The following is a 14,362-nucleotide window of genomic DNA, read 5'->3' on the forward strand; positions in this document are numbered from 1 at the left end:
CCGTTGCTAGAAAATGACTCAGGTGCGCCCAAGACGCACCCCACTCCCCCACTCGTCCTTGTAGACTCACCCCCCACCCCGGTGTAAGAATGGAAGTGGATCGTGCGTGATATTTAAGAAAAGGAAAGTGAAAAGGGATCTATGTAGACTTCATTTTCCTTTTGTTCCATGTTACCACCACCCCCTACTCCCTGATGGATTTTTTGCAATTAAATTAAAAATAAAAATAAAAAAATCAAGTCCTCTTTGTTGCTCCGGGGTGTGTGTGTGTGTGTGTGTGTGTGTGTGTGTGTGTGTGTGTGTGTGGTGCTCTGCAGAAGCCCCCTTCCGATGTTGGGGCAGCTCCGAGAGTCGTGGGGTTGGGGGGGGGGAGGTTTAGGGACATTGGCAAAAGGTGGCCAGTACCAATATAAAGGTGTTCGTGGCGCAAAACGAGCGCAAAACGTTGGCATCCTTTTGGAGGAGACCCAAGATTTCGTTAATTGCCCTCCGCAATGTCCTATTTACGGGGTATTTTTATCCGCGATTTCCCAAAGATTTCCTTGAAAAGATGCTCAACAACTTTGGCGCCCCCCCCCCCATAGCTGTCACCTTTTCCCTTTTCTTGCGAGGAATCCTATTCGGAATAAGGGAATTTCCCTTAAAAAAAAGGGAAACGTTGACAGCTATGTCCCCAACACACACATAAAATCCTGGCTACGCCCATGGCTGGCACCTATAATAATAATAATAATAATAATAATAATAATAATAATAATAATAGCCACTCTGGGCGGCTTAAATGCTTAACCACTGAAAAACAAAAATAACCCGCTATCTACACAAGCAAGCCCTCGGCGCGCAAGAGCAGCGACTCATTTCTTGCCCAGCCGCAAATCCGTGCAAATCTTGCAGTGATTCCTGCGGCGCTACGGCCGGACCACCTTCTCGCCCTTGAATGAGATGGGCATTCAAAGCCGTGTCTCGAAAGGATGCGCCTCTCTTCCCCTTTCGTAGCTCTTTGGTGAACGGCTGGGGGCCGGGGCCGGGGCCGGGGCGGAACCTTTCGTTTACGTGGTGACGCCAGACGCAAGCGGGGCGGAAATGTCTGCCCAGGTAGGGCGAGGTGGAAGCGGCGCACCTTCTTAAAGGGGCAGCTCGCGAAGGGACGAGGTTGCCTTTCGTGGGCTGAGCAGGCGACCTCGCGAGGGTGGGGAGGATCGGTGGGTTGGAAAACACATGCACACGCCGGGGGTCCCTGCGGAGGTCGGGGCAGCTGGGTACCCTTTGCCCCGGGCCTGGCAGGGCTAAGGGGGCCAAGCCAGGGTCCAGGGATCGGGTCCTTTTTTGCATGCGGGGTTTGAGTCCTGGGAGGTTTGTGCTGCGGGGCTGGGAACGGCCGCCTCCCCTTAGTGTTTCCCAACCTTGTGCCTCCAGCTGTTTTTGGACTACAATTCCCATCATCCCTTGCCACTGGTCTTGCTAGCCAGGGATGATGGGAGTTGTAGTTCAAAAACAGCTGGAGGCACAAGGTTGGGAAACACTGCGAGAGGGCTCCTTTCTGCGTAGTCAAGATTGATGTTGGGGGGTGGGGTGAGATGGGGTAGGAAGCCCACCTGCCATCATCCTCTGTCTCTTAGATTCGGAATGAAACTTCTCAACCACAGTAGTTCTAAATTACTTTCTTTTGATCCCAAGTGCTCAGAGAAATCCGTCCAAATCTTCAGTCGTTTGAAAACTTTTGTTGTTGTTGTTGTTGTTTAGTCGTGTCCGACGCTTCATAACCCCATGGACCAGAGCACGCCAGGCACTCCTGTCTTCCGCTGCCTCCCGCAGTTTGGTCAAACTCATGTTTGTAGCTTCGAGAACAGTCTCCAACCATCTCGTCCTCTGTCGTCCCCTTCTCCTTGTGCCCTCCATCTTTCCCAACATCAGGGTCTTTTCCAGGGAGTCTTCTCTTCTCATGAGGTGGCCAAAGTATTGGAGCCTCAGCTTCAGGATCTGTCCTTCCAGTGAGCACTCAGGGCTGATTTTCTTCAGAATGGAGAGGTTTGATTTTCTTGCAGTCCATGGGACTCTCAAGGGTCTCCTCCAGCACCATATTTCAAAAGCATCAATTATTTGGCGATCAGCCTTCTTTATGGTCCAGCTCTCACTTCCATACATCACTACTAGGAAAACCAGAGCTTTAACTGTACGGACCTTTGTTGGCAAGGTGATGTCTCTGCTTTTTAAGATGCTGTCTAGGTTTGTCATTGCTTTTCTCCCAAGAAGCAGGCGTCTTTTAATTTCATGGCTGCTGTCAGTGATCATGGAGCCCAAGAAAGTAAAATCTCTCACTGCCTCCATATCTTCCCCTTCTATTTGCCAGGAGGTGATTGGACCAGTGGCCATGATCTTCGGTTTTTTTGATGTTGAGCTTACATCATGTAATCATGATGTAAGAGGGCACCTTTCTGCCTAGCCAGGATTGGTGTTGAGGGGTGGGGTGAGATGGGGCAGGAAGCCCACCTGCCATCATCCTCTATCTCACAGATTCTGAATGAAACGTCTCAACAACAACAACAACAACAACAACAACAACAACAACAACAACAACATAATAATAATAATAATAATAATAATAATAATAATAATATTTTATTTATACCCCACCCATCTGGCTGGCTTCCAATCAAGTGTTAAAAACAATACAGCATTAAATATTAAAAACTTCCCTAAACAGGGCTGCCTTCAGATGTCTTTTAAAGATAAGATAGCTACTTATTTCCTTCACATCTGAAGGGAGGGTGTTCCACAGGGCAGGCACCACTACCGAGAAGGCCCTCTGTCTGGTTCCCTGTAACCTCACTTCTCGCAATGAGGGAACCGCCAGAAGGCCCTCGGTGCTGGACCTCAGTGTCCGGGCTGAATGATGCGGGTGGAGATGCTCCTTCAGGTATACAGGACCAAGGCCGTTCTAAATTACTTTCTTTTGATCCCAAGTGCTCAGAAAAATCCATCCAAATCTTCAGTCATTTGAAAACTAGGAAGTTAAATAGAACAATAACACCAGGGAGTACCTTCCATGCGGTTAACGAGTATATTTTGCAAAATTGACAAAGAACACGCCTGTTTGCATCTTAAGATAAAGTTTTCTTGGATTGGCTGGAAACCTTTTCAGTACTGCACTTCCTTCTCAAATTCCTCCTTTTTCTTCCAGTGCAGTTTTTCTGTGCACATTCAGCAAGCGTAGCCCATTGAGACACTCCCCCATCATTCTTGACCGGGTCTTTACTCTCCACAAGTACTGAAGGACCGTTCTACTGTTGCTGCATGGCTGAGCAAGAGAAATGAGCAGAGCCTTTTTGTTGGTACGGTAAAAGATTTTTTCCTCTTTTACTAGGTCTGCTGCGTTCAGCTCCTTCAACTGCTCTTTGTGAGCATTTCAGTTTTAAATATTCTGATTATTTCTACTTTTAGTTAAGTATTTTTATTTATTTCTTGATTGCTAGGGGGGTGGGCAGCAGCAACCCCCTTGCTACACCCATGCCTCTCGCCCTGCTCCCTTTTTCATGGAGGGCAAAGCTACCAATGGGTCTCTGTCTCTCTCTCCTCTGTCAGACGCCTCATGCCTCCTAGAATCACAGGAGCGGGCAAAGTGTTGTGACACCTGTGTCTATCTGAGTGCTGGGCCAGGTGGGCCACTGGCCTAATCCAGCTGCAGGCTGTCCTTATGCGTCCCTACTTCCTCTCTGTGCAGGGGGTGCCTCCTCAGCCAGGGCCAGCTCAAGGTATTCTTCTGCCTGAAGCACTTGAGAGGCAGGATTCCCACCCCATTCCCTGTACAGGATCTGGCTCAGCTGGTTGTTGAATCTCAGGCAATAGGACAAGGTGGCAGCAGCAGCTTAGGAGACTCTTGGCAGATGCCTCGCTCTCTGCCTAATGATAGGGCCAGTCCAGTTCTTCCTGGCTGCAGGGGATTCCTTTCTGAGGCTTCCTCCAGGAAGGAATAATGGAGAAGGGGTGTTTCTGAGCATGTGCAGAGTACACCAGCCTCTATGTTACTGGAGAATGTAGCGGTGGGCGGGTGGTTAGGGTGGAAACCACTAAGCCTGAGCTTTTAACACCCTTCTTCCGAATTTTCCCCCAAAACATGTTCTGGGATCACACTGCACACACACTGCTTTTCTGCCTGCCATATCCTGGGGCTTCGTGCCGTGTACAGTCTCTCCCCTATATCCTCGTAGTCACCACTTGCTCTGTCTTGCTTTACAGAAATATCAAGGAAAGTGAGTATGATTGTCCCCCCAGGATCTGTCGTCGTCACAGATTGGCACAAGACTCCAGAGGGCAAGGAATACTTTGCCACTCTCTTGCGCCAGAACAAGCGCAGGCTGTTTGGTGAGTAGGGGAGTGACAAGAGCCTTTTGGCATGCAAACAGGAGTGCAGACTTCTCTGGCAAGGAGAAGGCGCGCTGCACGTGCTCAGAGGCACTGTCGGTTTACTGCCATAACTCTGACACGTTTCCACATTTTGTGAGCTGGGAATGTGTGCTTTCACTTTGGGTTGCTTGAGGCTGCAGCGGCCAACTCACAGGGCTTGCTGTTCCTTTGTAGGGTTGACTGAAAGGCCAGTGCTGCCCCCACAAGTGGGTGCTGATATTGCAAGCTACAAAGTCTTCGTGTCGGGGAAGAGCGGCGTGGGCAAGACTGCACTGGTGGCCAAGCTGGCTGGTCTGGAGGTGCCGTTGGTCCACCACGAGACAACAGGTGATGCTGGCAAGGGAAGGAGGCAGTCGCGGTTTTCTCCCTCTCCAAGGAAATATTTCTCCTTTTGCAAAACTGAGATCATTGCCTCCATCTTAAACCCCACGACGGGGTGAGCTCCCGTTGCTTGGTCCCTGCTCCTGCCAACCTAGCAGTTCAAAAGCACGCAGTGCAAGTAGATAAATAGGTACCACTCTGGCGGGAAGGTAAACGGTGCTTCCGTGCGCTGCTCTGGTTTGCCAGAAGCGGCTTAGTCATGCTGGCCGCATGACTAAGCTGTACGCCGGCTCCCTCGGCCAATAAAGCAAGATGAGCACCGCAACCCCAGAGTCGGCCACGACTGGACCTAATGGTCAGGGGTCCCTTTACCTTCATAGGCCTCATGCTGCCAGAGTTATATTTGTAATCATGAAGTTCAACAGGCAGAAGTTGCTTTGTGGGTCCCAATGGACAAAGGAGATAAAAGCAGTCTTGTTGGAGTGACTTCAATGAGTGCAGGACTGTGCAACTTTCTGAATTTCATGACAGGAAAAAGTGTCTGATGAAGAGTTCTGTGAAATCCAGAAGCCTGGTGATGTGGCCCAAATTAACGTATCACTTTGCCTAAAATAGCATTTCTCTGAAATGCTGTCAGGCTCTGGGGACCTCCCCCCGCTTTGGCTGTAGATAAGCAGGACGAAGTGAAAAGAGTCCCTTACCATTTAAGTCTTTAATGATCACAGCAAAAGAACAAAGCATCCATTCTCGGAATAAAAGGTAAAGGTAAAGGACCCCTAACAGTTAAGTTCAGTCGCGAACGACTCTGGGGTTGCGGCGCTCATCTCGCTTTACTGGCAGAGGGCCACAGACAGTTTCCAGGTCATGTGGCCAGCATGACTAAGCTGCTTCTGGTAGCACACGGAAACGTTGTTTACCTTCCCGCAAGTGCTTTCAAACTGCTAGGTTGGCAGGAGCAGGGACCAAGCAACGGGAGCTCACCCCATCGTGGGGATTCAAACTGCCGACCTTCCGATTGGCAAGCCCAAGAGGCTCAGTAGTTTACACCACAGCGCCACCCGTATCTCAGAATAAAGGTGTTCCCAATTAAGGATTCCACCCACTTCCCCCCCTAGTCACTTCTGTCTTGCAACCTGATCTTGCAACCACTGTGCTTTTTGTATAGCCACCTTATCCACTCTACGTGACCTTGGACTGATATGCTGAATACCTTCCAGCAAGACAGAGTCCGTTAGCTCTCTCTCTTCCTGTTCTTCATTTTGCTGTTCACCCCCTGGTTCGCCCCAACTTTTGTCTTCAGAACTATGCCCCTCTGCAAACCACTGTTCCAAATCTATACTGCTCCACTGCTCCTGGGCAGCTTCAGGATCCTGATCATGAGCCGAGGGACATGGTTCTGGACAGCCAAGAGTTAACACTCCAGGAGCGTTCTGATTCACTGGGTGCATTGCCCACGCATTTTCCTTTGATCTGTGCTCTGTGGGGGCTGAGCTCTCTCTGGAGAGCAGTCTGTCTGAGAATGTGAGCAAGCTAGTTTCGTTTTTGTTAGAGTCAGAACGGTGCGAACATGCAGCTAGATTCTATAGGTTTTCTTTTCTGTTTCTTATGCTGTGATAGGAATTTTATGGTCTTAGATATATGGCAACGTTCATAACCACACGTACATAGATCAGCACAGGAAAGCCAACCTGGAACCATTTTGATTCCTAAACTGAGCAAATGTTTCTCTGCATGGTCAAAATGGAAAAGCCTCCCCATTGTCTCTTCCTTCACAAATCCTGTCCTAATCTGTGTTTGAATAAGGGTGTGAGCCTTATCGTTACAAAAGACTGCCCAGGCTCTCCAAGAAATCCAATCAAGTAACCTGCCAGACAGGAAATAAAGCGACAGGAGAAAACAACATGCAAATGTTCTGTTTTAGATCGCCTTATCTGAGGGGTGGTCTTAGGTTACACCCCTTCTGTGATGAATGCATGTTTCTGGGGGTGGTCTTGATCTACAGGGTGGCAATTTCAAAAGTCTTTATAAGGCCTTGCATGCCATTTTTCTGGGTCCCTCCTCTCTCCTGCGGGTGAGGGGAGCACCCTGTTGCAACAGATCAATAAAGATCAAGCTTACTAGCTGCTTTGCTTCTCAATATTCTCTGGTTGGCCTCTGTTATTTTCTCCTACCAATAGGGAACCTATGTGAGGACTCTATATGGGCTCTTGGATACCCCATAAGGGAAAAGGGCATATTTTTATTTACAACAATGCTTCTAAATACAAGAGTGTTAGATTAGAAGCACTGGTGTCGAGCTGAGTTATTGAAAACACCACGTCGACACAGACAAGCCATTTTACGCTGCGTGTGAACTCTGCTAACGTCCGACAACTGAGAAGAGTGGCAGTGCGCGAGTGGAAGCGTGTGGCCACCATTGAAGTTTGTCGGCAAGTCCTAGGCTCTGTGGTTTAACCCACAGCGCCACCCGCGTCCCTAGGGTTGCTGTTTTTTAAGTTGAAAGCCGAGACACCCATGATTCTGTTCTAGCTGAAGCTGTTGTGTTGCAGGGATCCAGACCACAACTGTGTATTGGCCAGCCAAGCTCAGAGAGAGTGGGAAAGCCATCTTCTTCAAGTTCTCCTTCTGGGACTGTGGCGAAGCCATCCTTAAGAAGTTTGATCATGTCTTGCCGGTGAGTGTGCTTGCAGAAGGAGGTTCAGGCCTCTTCACAGAGCTGAGCTGCATCCTGACATTCAGAGAAACATCTGCTGTTGGGATCAGGTCAGGCGCACCATTGCTAATTCCCTTCCAAGAGAGATCAGGCAGGTCCCACATCTCTATATGTTGTACAGCAGGCCCTGTTCTTTACTGCTTTTTCAGAACGGTATGTATTTGTTTGTTTCCTTAATTCAAAAAAAAATTAAATAAAATTTTCAGTTTTTACATATTGTAAGTAATATAGCTTCTCTATAAGGGAGTAAAAGAAGACTCTGAAAAGATGGATGGGAAGTCAACGGATATGAGAGATTTGTTTTGACTGTATTTTAAAAGAATATGTAAAATTTCAGAACGGTTTTAATTGGGCTCCTAACATTTGCATTGTTTTATAAAAAAAACCTCTCATCATATTGTGATTTTAAGTTTTGCTGATCATTCTTTTAATGTACAATTTCATTAATTGCTTTTAAATTTTGCTTAACATATTGCTGGCTGTATGTTTGCTTAATTTGTCCTTGTTTCCTTGTGGGAAAATGCTTCTGAAATGCAGGATATACCAAATGATGAAACAAGGGAAGAAAAAGGTGTGCTGATTTCTGCTTCTCCTCTCCCCATGCCCCAACAGGCTTGCACAGAGAAAGTGGACGGTCTCCTGCTCCTCTTTTCGTTCACAGACCGGGCATCCTTTGACGACTTGCCAAACCAAATCTCTCGGGTGGCTGATGGGGCCAATAATGCCATCAGAATGGTGGTTGGCACCAAGTATCCTTCCAGCTCTTTGGTGTGTGTGCACACTCTGTCATTAAAACTCACAACTTGTTGCAAGGTGCTTGAAGGGGAAGGCAACTCTGCACGTGCTCAGGGGCATTTTACCCTTAGGATCTCTTTCTTTAAGTGAAAAGTTTGCACAGGAGGAAAGCACTGCACATGCTCAGAGGTACTCATTTTGCTGATTACCGGTAAATCCTGCCGTCCAGTCAGCGCTCCCCTGCGTAGCTCTGCTGGGGCTGACCTGGGCAAGAAAACAGAGTTGCAGCGGTCCTGCAGTCCGTGTGAGATAGAGGGAAAATCAGTCCAGAGACAGTCCGTTGCTATCTCTAAAAGAGTTTATTTACACAGCAATAAATCCATCAGAACTTTCAGGCATCTCTCACTCTCACAGACAAAGACGGACCAAGTCACATAACCCTGTAAACTCCAAACTCCACACTCATGACTGCTTGTTTGTTTTCACCTTCTTTATCCTGCCTTTCCAAGATAAAAATCACACCAAAGGAGACTTGCAGGTAAAAATGTAGTGTAGCAGTGCTATTTTTCTAGAAAAAGAGGTGCTGGATCTCACCATAGACACCTCCCTCGTTCTCTTAGAATGGCAATGGCACCCACCTGAGAGGTGCTGGAACTGAGTTGCCCCCAGAAAAAAAATCCCTGGGTGTAGGTTTTAAAAAAACAAAAACCATCATGTTAAAAAGCCAGCTCAGCAACTTCAGATGAAAAACATTGTCACCAGATGCTCTGTGTAATAAAATATACCAGTCTAAAGAGCCCATTTAAAAGCAAGTAAAGAGGGTGACAGATGGAGAAAATGGATCTCTGAACAATTTTTTGTCTTTTGGAAATGGAAGGTGTCAAGAAAATAAAATAGACACATTGTTGTTTCATTTTATTTTCTGGGTCGTCTAGGGTGTGTGTGTGTGTGGGGGGGGTCCCCATCACCAAGATTTTGAGCTGCTTTGATTATAGTTGTAGAAAAGTTAGGAAAGAATAAAATATTGAAAGCAAAATAATTAAATAGTAGAACGAAAGAGTGTGGATCAGGGCCAAACTTTGTGTGATGATAAATGCACTGAATTAAAAGCAGGCTAAAGCTGGCCACTTTTCTGTTGAGGAAAAGGCTGCCGCAGGGGCCTGATCCAGACTTTTGTAGGAGCAAGTCCTGGACTGGGCAGTTTTTGCTTCAGAATAAAAGCGGCCAGTTTAACCACACTGTTAAAAAAGGCATGTTCCTCCCCAAAGGGAGCTCATCCCTCAGGCCGGGGTCTTCAGAGAGGAGCTGCTACACCTATGTTGTGGTCTGTGTGGAGAGAGATTTGCCGGGCCCACATTGACCTTGATGGGGGGGGGCTGAGTGTCTGGCGATCCACTTCCTTGACCGGCTCTCTCCAGGTTTGACCAGTTCGCCCACACCGACGTCACGGACCGGGACGTGACTGCCTTCCGCCATACTTGGGGCTTGCCGGTCTTGCGGGCCAAGAGCGTCAACGCGCCACGGTTGGCCGACGGACAGACCCTGGACGGCCGTGCTGGACTCTCGGATGTGGCCCACCTCTTGAACGGGCTGGCAGAGCATCTCTGGCGGCAGGACCAACTGGTGGCCGGCCTCATTGCTCCATGACTCCTGGGCCCCTGGAAGAGCAAAATCCCTGGTAAAAGTATCCTGGGGTGGCCCGTCTTTTTTCATAACGTTTTCTTTCCGCAGAAGAGCCATTGGGTGGCACTCAAGACCTGTGAGTAAAAAGGCTTCTGCCAAGCCTGGGCCTGGAGGACCGCTAGGCCGAAGCCATCGCTGCCATGGCAACCATGGTGGCAGGAACACATTATAGCCATGCTTAGGAAAGAGCTGGTCTGGCTGATGGAGAAGACAGCCTCCTCAAAGAGACTCTTTCCTCGCCACTTCCACAAAGCCCACAGCACCCTTATTGTTTGCGCAGATTAATCCGGGGTCTGTTAACACTGAATTTCGGCTCTGGGCTTCGACTTGGTAGGAAGAAGAGTGAGGAATACTTCTGCCTTCTCCTTAGCCACTAGCAGAAGGTGTCCCAACAGGAAATCAACCTCTCCCTGTGGTGGAGTCGGATCGTGCCCACAGAGAGTGGGCAAAGTGTACACAGCCCCCTCCTCTGTAGTTTGGTGTTGCTTTCACGCCAAGAAATCTAGTAAAAGGCTTTCATTTAGCAGAGAGCTTGTGTGGCATGTGCTTCATTCTGCTAAAGGCTTAGTAGCAGCATCCCAACCACCGCCCCCCCCAGTCCAGTTTGGGCTCCTGCCAAGGTCAGAACAGCAGCACCCCTTCTTCTTTCCCCATGGATCTCCCCTCACCCGCCAAATTCTGTGTAATGAGAGACTCGGCAGGTCTGGAGATGCTGTTCGGCTGGAAGACCTAAGTGCTTTGCAGTGAACGCTTCCCAAACGGCAGGCAGCAGATGGTCCAAAGTGTCTTGGGATTTGCCATACGTGCTATCTGCCAGGCTTACTTGGGGGCAGGAGGGGGACGCAGGCGCTGTCTCCACACAACGTTTCCATGGATCCCTTCCACGGCTTTTGCGGCTGCTGTTCCCCTCAGCTCAGTGCAAGCTGGTCCTTTCTTTCCCTTCTGATGATAAACTTTGGTTAGAGGTTTCCTGACACAACCCCACTGGAAGGTTCTGGGTGGGCAGGAAACTGCAGGACCCCCAGGCAGAAAACGGGAATGCAGAAAAATGGTTGCACTTTTCAGATCCTTGCCCACCACTGCCTCCCTGCTGAACCTGCCAGCGTGGTGTAGTGGTTAAGAGCAATGGACTCATAATCTGGTGAACCGGGTTTGATTCCCTGCTCCTCCACATTCAGCTGCTGGGTGACCTTGGGCCAGTCACACTTCTCTGAAGTCTCTCAGCCCCACTCACCTCACAGAGTGTTTGTTGTGGGGGAGGAAGGGAAAGGAGATTGTGAGCCGCTTTGAGACTCCTTAGGGTAGTGATAAAGCGGGATATCAAATCCAAACTCTTCTTCTTCTGATATCTGAACCTTAAAGGCTCCTTCCTACGAGGGGAGCCTGATTCAGTGGCTGCAACCCAGGGCTGGCTTTACCTGTGCCCTCATCCCTCCTGCTGACACCTTTCTCTTGGCATCGGGGAACTCGGTAGAGCATATGCTTAATCTCAGGGTGATGATTGCAGCAGGTTGGACTAGATGACCCTCGTGGTCTCTTCCAACTCTGCAATTCTGTGATGAACGTTAACCCAGTATGCAGAGTTTTAGCATTTGCCTTCACAAATCATCCTGCAAGATGGGCCAATGGGGGCTGGAATTGTAACTGGCTGCCTTCCCCAAACTCTCTGCTGTGAGAAATCATGACGTGTGGAAATGACTGGCAGAATCCAAGACCAGGGAGAAGAGTCGGTGGAGGAAGATTGGAGGAAATTTAAAGACTATTTACAGAAACATTGTAAAATTAATATCTGTTAGAAGGATGTTGGAATAATATTATATGATTTTAGCAGGAATGATATAAAGGATTTGGGAATAACTGACTGTTAATTGGTGAAAGGAGGAAAAGTAAAATTATATTAAGACAATTTACAGGACAAAATTTTTAAAAGAGGGAAAGGATTTGCTGAAATAGATAATCGACCTAGAATACAAAAAAGGGAGGTGTGAGGAGGTCAAGGAAATAAGCTAATGAAAGAATAGTAATGAGGAGATTTTCTTTTTTGCGTTTTTGTTTTTGTTTAATGGGTTTTATTTTTCTGGTTTTTTTTCCTTCTTTTTCTTTATATTGTGGTGTGTTGCTTTGTTTTTGTTCAACGTGGTATGTTTATTTTTTCTTTCTGTAATTGTTGAAACTTTAATAAATATTATTAAAAAAAAAGAGAGAAATCATGACGTGTAAGGAAAGGCTCTCCGCCAGGGCCTGACTGCGCCCTATGTCCACTTAATCTCTGGCCCCACAGGCGCTGCTTTGCTCTGTGCAGCTTAGAGAGGAGGCTAATGGGCCTGGGAGGTTTTCCTACCTCTCCAGAGAAGCGGAGGCAGCTTCTCATAGGTGATTACCCCAGTATCTTCTTTTTTTAAACGAGGCTTTTTCATAATACAATACAATAAAAAAACTAATCTAAATGAAAACACAAAGAGAAAAACAAAAAACCTAACAGAAGCAAGAACAAAGCAAGGAAAGAAGAAAAAGAAAAAGAAGCGGGAAGATAAAAATAATAAAAGAATGAAAAAACATTGAATTGTAGAGTTGGAAGGGACCACAAGGGTCATTCTAGTTCAACCCCCTGCAATGTGGGTTTGACTCAAACTCACAACCCTCAGATTAAGAGTCTCATGGTCTACCAACAGAACTATCCTAAAGTATTCACTCCATCTGCTTGGTGAGATTTTCTCAGACTCAGACCTTTCAAGTTCATTCATTTTTCCTTCCACGCAAAAAGTCTAAAAGGGGTTCTCCAATTACTGTATTTTTCTGTGTATAAGACTAGGTTTCCCCCCGTAAAAATAATGTCAAAAATCAGGGGTCTTATACTCTGGGCCATCTCCCCCCATTTTCTTAAATCTGAGTCCCCAAAAATAGGGAGCGTCTTATACATGAGGATGTCTTATAGACGGAAAAATATGGCATTATTATCAATAAATTTCAGCAAAAGTCTCCCTCCAGACTAGCATAACAACTTTACCTCAAATGCTGAGAAGCAATGAATCCTTCATCTTTATTCACAGTTTCTTCACTGTAATCACATTAAAACAGTAATCTATAGTTATTCACTTATTGTATATTCATTAATTCACACCACCCAGTTCCATATCTTCCATTCCTGATTCTTGCTGGCCATGGTTTTCCAACCTGATTTAGAAAAATAAAATCCTCCTATTTCCTCTTCTTCCAGGACTGTTTCCAGCAGCTTGGTAGCTTTCCCCTCGAAATTCACTCCAAATTGTATACAGAATCCTTTCTTCCTCAGTTCTGTCTCTACCACTTCAGAATATTTCTTAATTTCTCCATCCATCGTTTCATCCCACTATTCTACCATCACTATTCTACCATCCACCACATGACAGTTTCACACCTTCAGGCCCCTGTGTGAAGGTCTTCTCCATTTCATCATCTACTGCCTCAAGCTTTACCATTCCAATCTCCTTTTCTGATGGTCCTCCATCAATAGTATTATCCAAAGGTTCTGGGTCTTCTTTAACCTCATCTTTTTCTGGTTCATTTTCATTCACCACTTTATCCATCTCAGTTCTGATCTCTTTTGGTTGCTCATCCAATAATTGTTGCATGATGCCAACAATGGCATCATGGGGTGTCCAACAGTGTTTTTACCGTTACTGAGTGCTCTTGGGCTTATTAACAGCTCACTTTCTTGAAGATCTTACAGTCTCTGCAGTCTGAGTCCTCTTGATTTTTATCAAACCACATTTTCCGCAATTTTTTTCTCACAGTAGCATAATTATGTTAGTTAGTTTCATTTTGCCACCAGCACTTTATCCAGAAGGACAGACCGTTAAAAATAAAAGACAGCAAAGATTTCTAACAGTTGGAACACCTCTTAGCTGTTTAAAATATTTTGGGGGCCACAATTAAAGCATGCTTTTCATTTTGCTTTCAACCTTTTGATTTTCGTCTCTCTTCGTAAGCCAGCAGTCGGGTTGCATTCTAGATTTATATTTCAACTGGCAGACATAAAACCTCAGTCATAATTTATAATGGTCTCACAAATAAATAAAGGGAGGTTTAGCTGACTTTATGTCCCTTGGGACTATTACGTGGTGTTTGGGCAGAGCAGTGGAAAACAGCCTTTCAGAGCCTCGGAGCTTAATCTCGGTTCTCTCTGTTTTCCCAGGGATTATGTGATAACCGAGATTTATAGCTCGGCTATCATTAACCATCACATAATTATCTCCATGGACAGGGTGTCTGTCAACAAGAGATATGTAGTCCACCATCTTTCCTTCCTGGACGTTGCCCCATAAGAGCAGTCAATTTGTGTTTGTTCCTGACACTGAAGATCCTGACCCAGGCTCCATTTTGCCAAGGCCACCACTTCCTGAAAACATTACTGAAGAGTTCAAACAGCTCTTTTCTTGCCTGCCTGCCTGGAGCCAGAGTAAATATTTAATGCAGCTCGAGGGAGCTGAAGGATGTTTCTGGAATTGGAGACTGCGGTGATTCTCC

General features: G+C 46.8%; 1 protein-coding gene across 4 annotated transcripts; it reads left to right on the top strand.

The window, feature by feature from the left end:
• The first annotated feature begins 1,054 nt into the window (after nt 1–1,054).
• On the top strand, nt 1,055–10,384 carry CPLANE2 (ciliogenesis and planar polarity effector complex subunit 2). 4 transcript variants are annotated; one of them, XM_079987269.1, is made up of 7 exons: nt 1,118–1,202; nt 3,182–3,332; nt 4,237–4,362; nt 4,579–4,731; nt 7,275–7,399; nt 8,051–8,187; nt 9,592–10,384. In XM_079987269.1, the coding sequence occupies exons 3-7, from the start codon at nt 4,257–4,259 to the stop codon at nt 9,818–9,820; spliced, it is 750 nt and encodes a 249-aa protein (XP_079843395.1). In that variant the 5' UTR covers nt 1,118–1,202; nt 3,182–3,332; nt 4,237–4,256; the 3' UTR covers nt 9,821–10,384. The 4 variants fall into 4 exon arrangements, with proteins under 4 accessions (XP_079843394.1, XP_079843395.1, XP_079843396.1 ...); XM_079987268.1 differs by lacking the exons at nt 1,118–1,202; nt 3,182–3,332 and adding an exon at nt 1,055–1,095; XM_079987270.1 differs by lacking the exon at nt 3,182–3,332 and having other exon boundaries at nt 1,122–1,202.
• Nucleotides 10,385–14,362: the final 3,978 nt, after the last annotated feature.

Source organism: Podarcis cretensis, assembly GCF_951804945.1.
Source record: "Podarcis cretensis genome assembly, chromosome: 8".
Taxonomy (NCBI): Eukaryota; Metazoa; Chordata; class Lepidosauria; order Squamata; family Lacertidae; genus Podarcis; species Podarcis cretensis.

Coding starts and splice junctions, on each gene's coding strand:
- CPLANE2 (XM_079987267.1), top strand. CDS start 3,695: ATGCGTCCCTACTTCCTCTCTGTGCAGGGGGTGCCTCCTCAGCCAGGG. Junction 3,753..4,236: donor TCAGCCAGGGCCAGCTCAAG/GTATTCTTCTGC, acceptor CTTGCTTTACAG/AAATATCAAGGAAAGTGAGT. Junction 8,188..9,591: donor AGAATGGTGGTTGGCACCAA/GTATCCTTCCAG, acceptor GGCTCTCTCCAG/GTTTGACCAGTTCGCCCACA.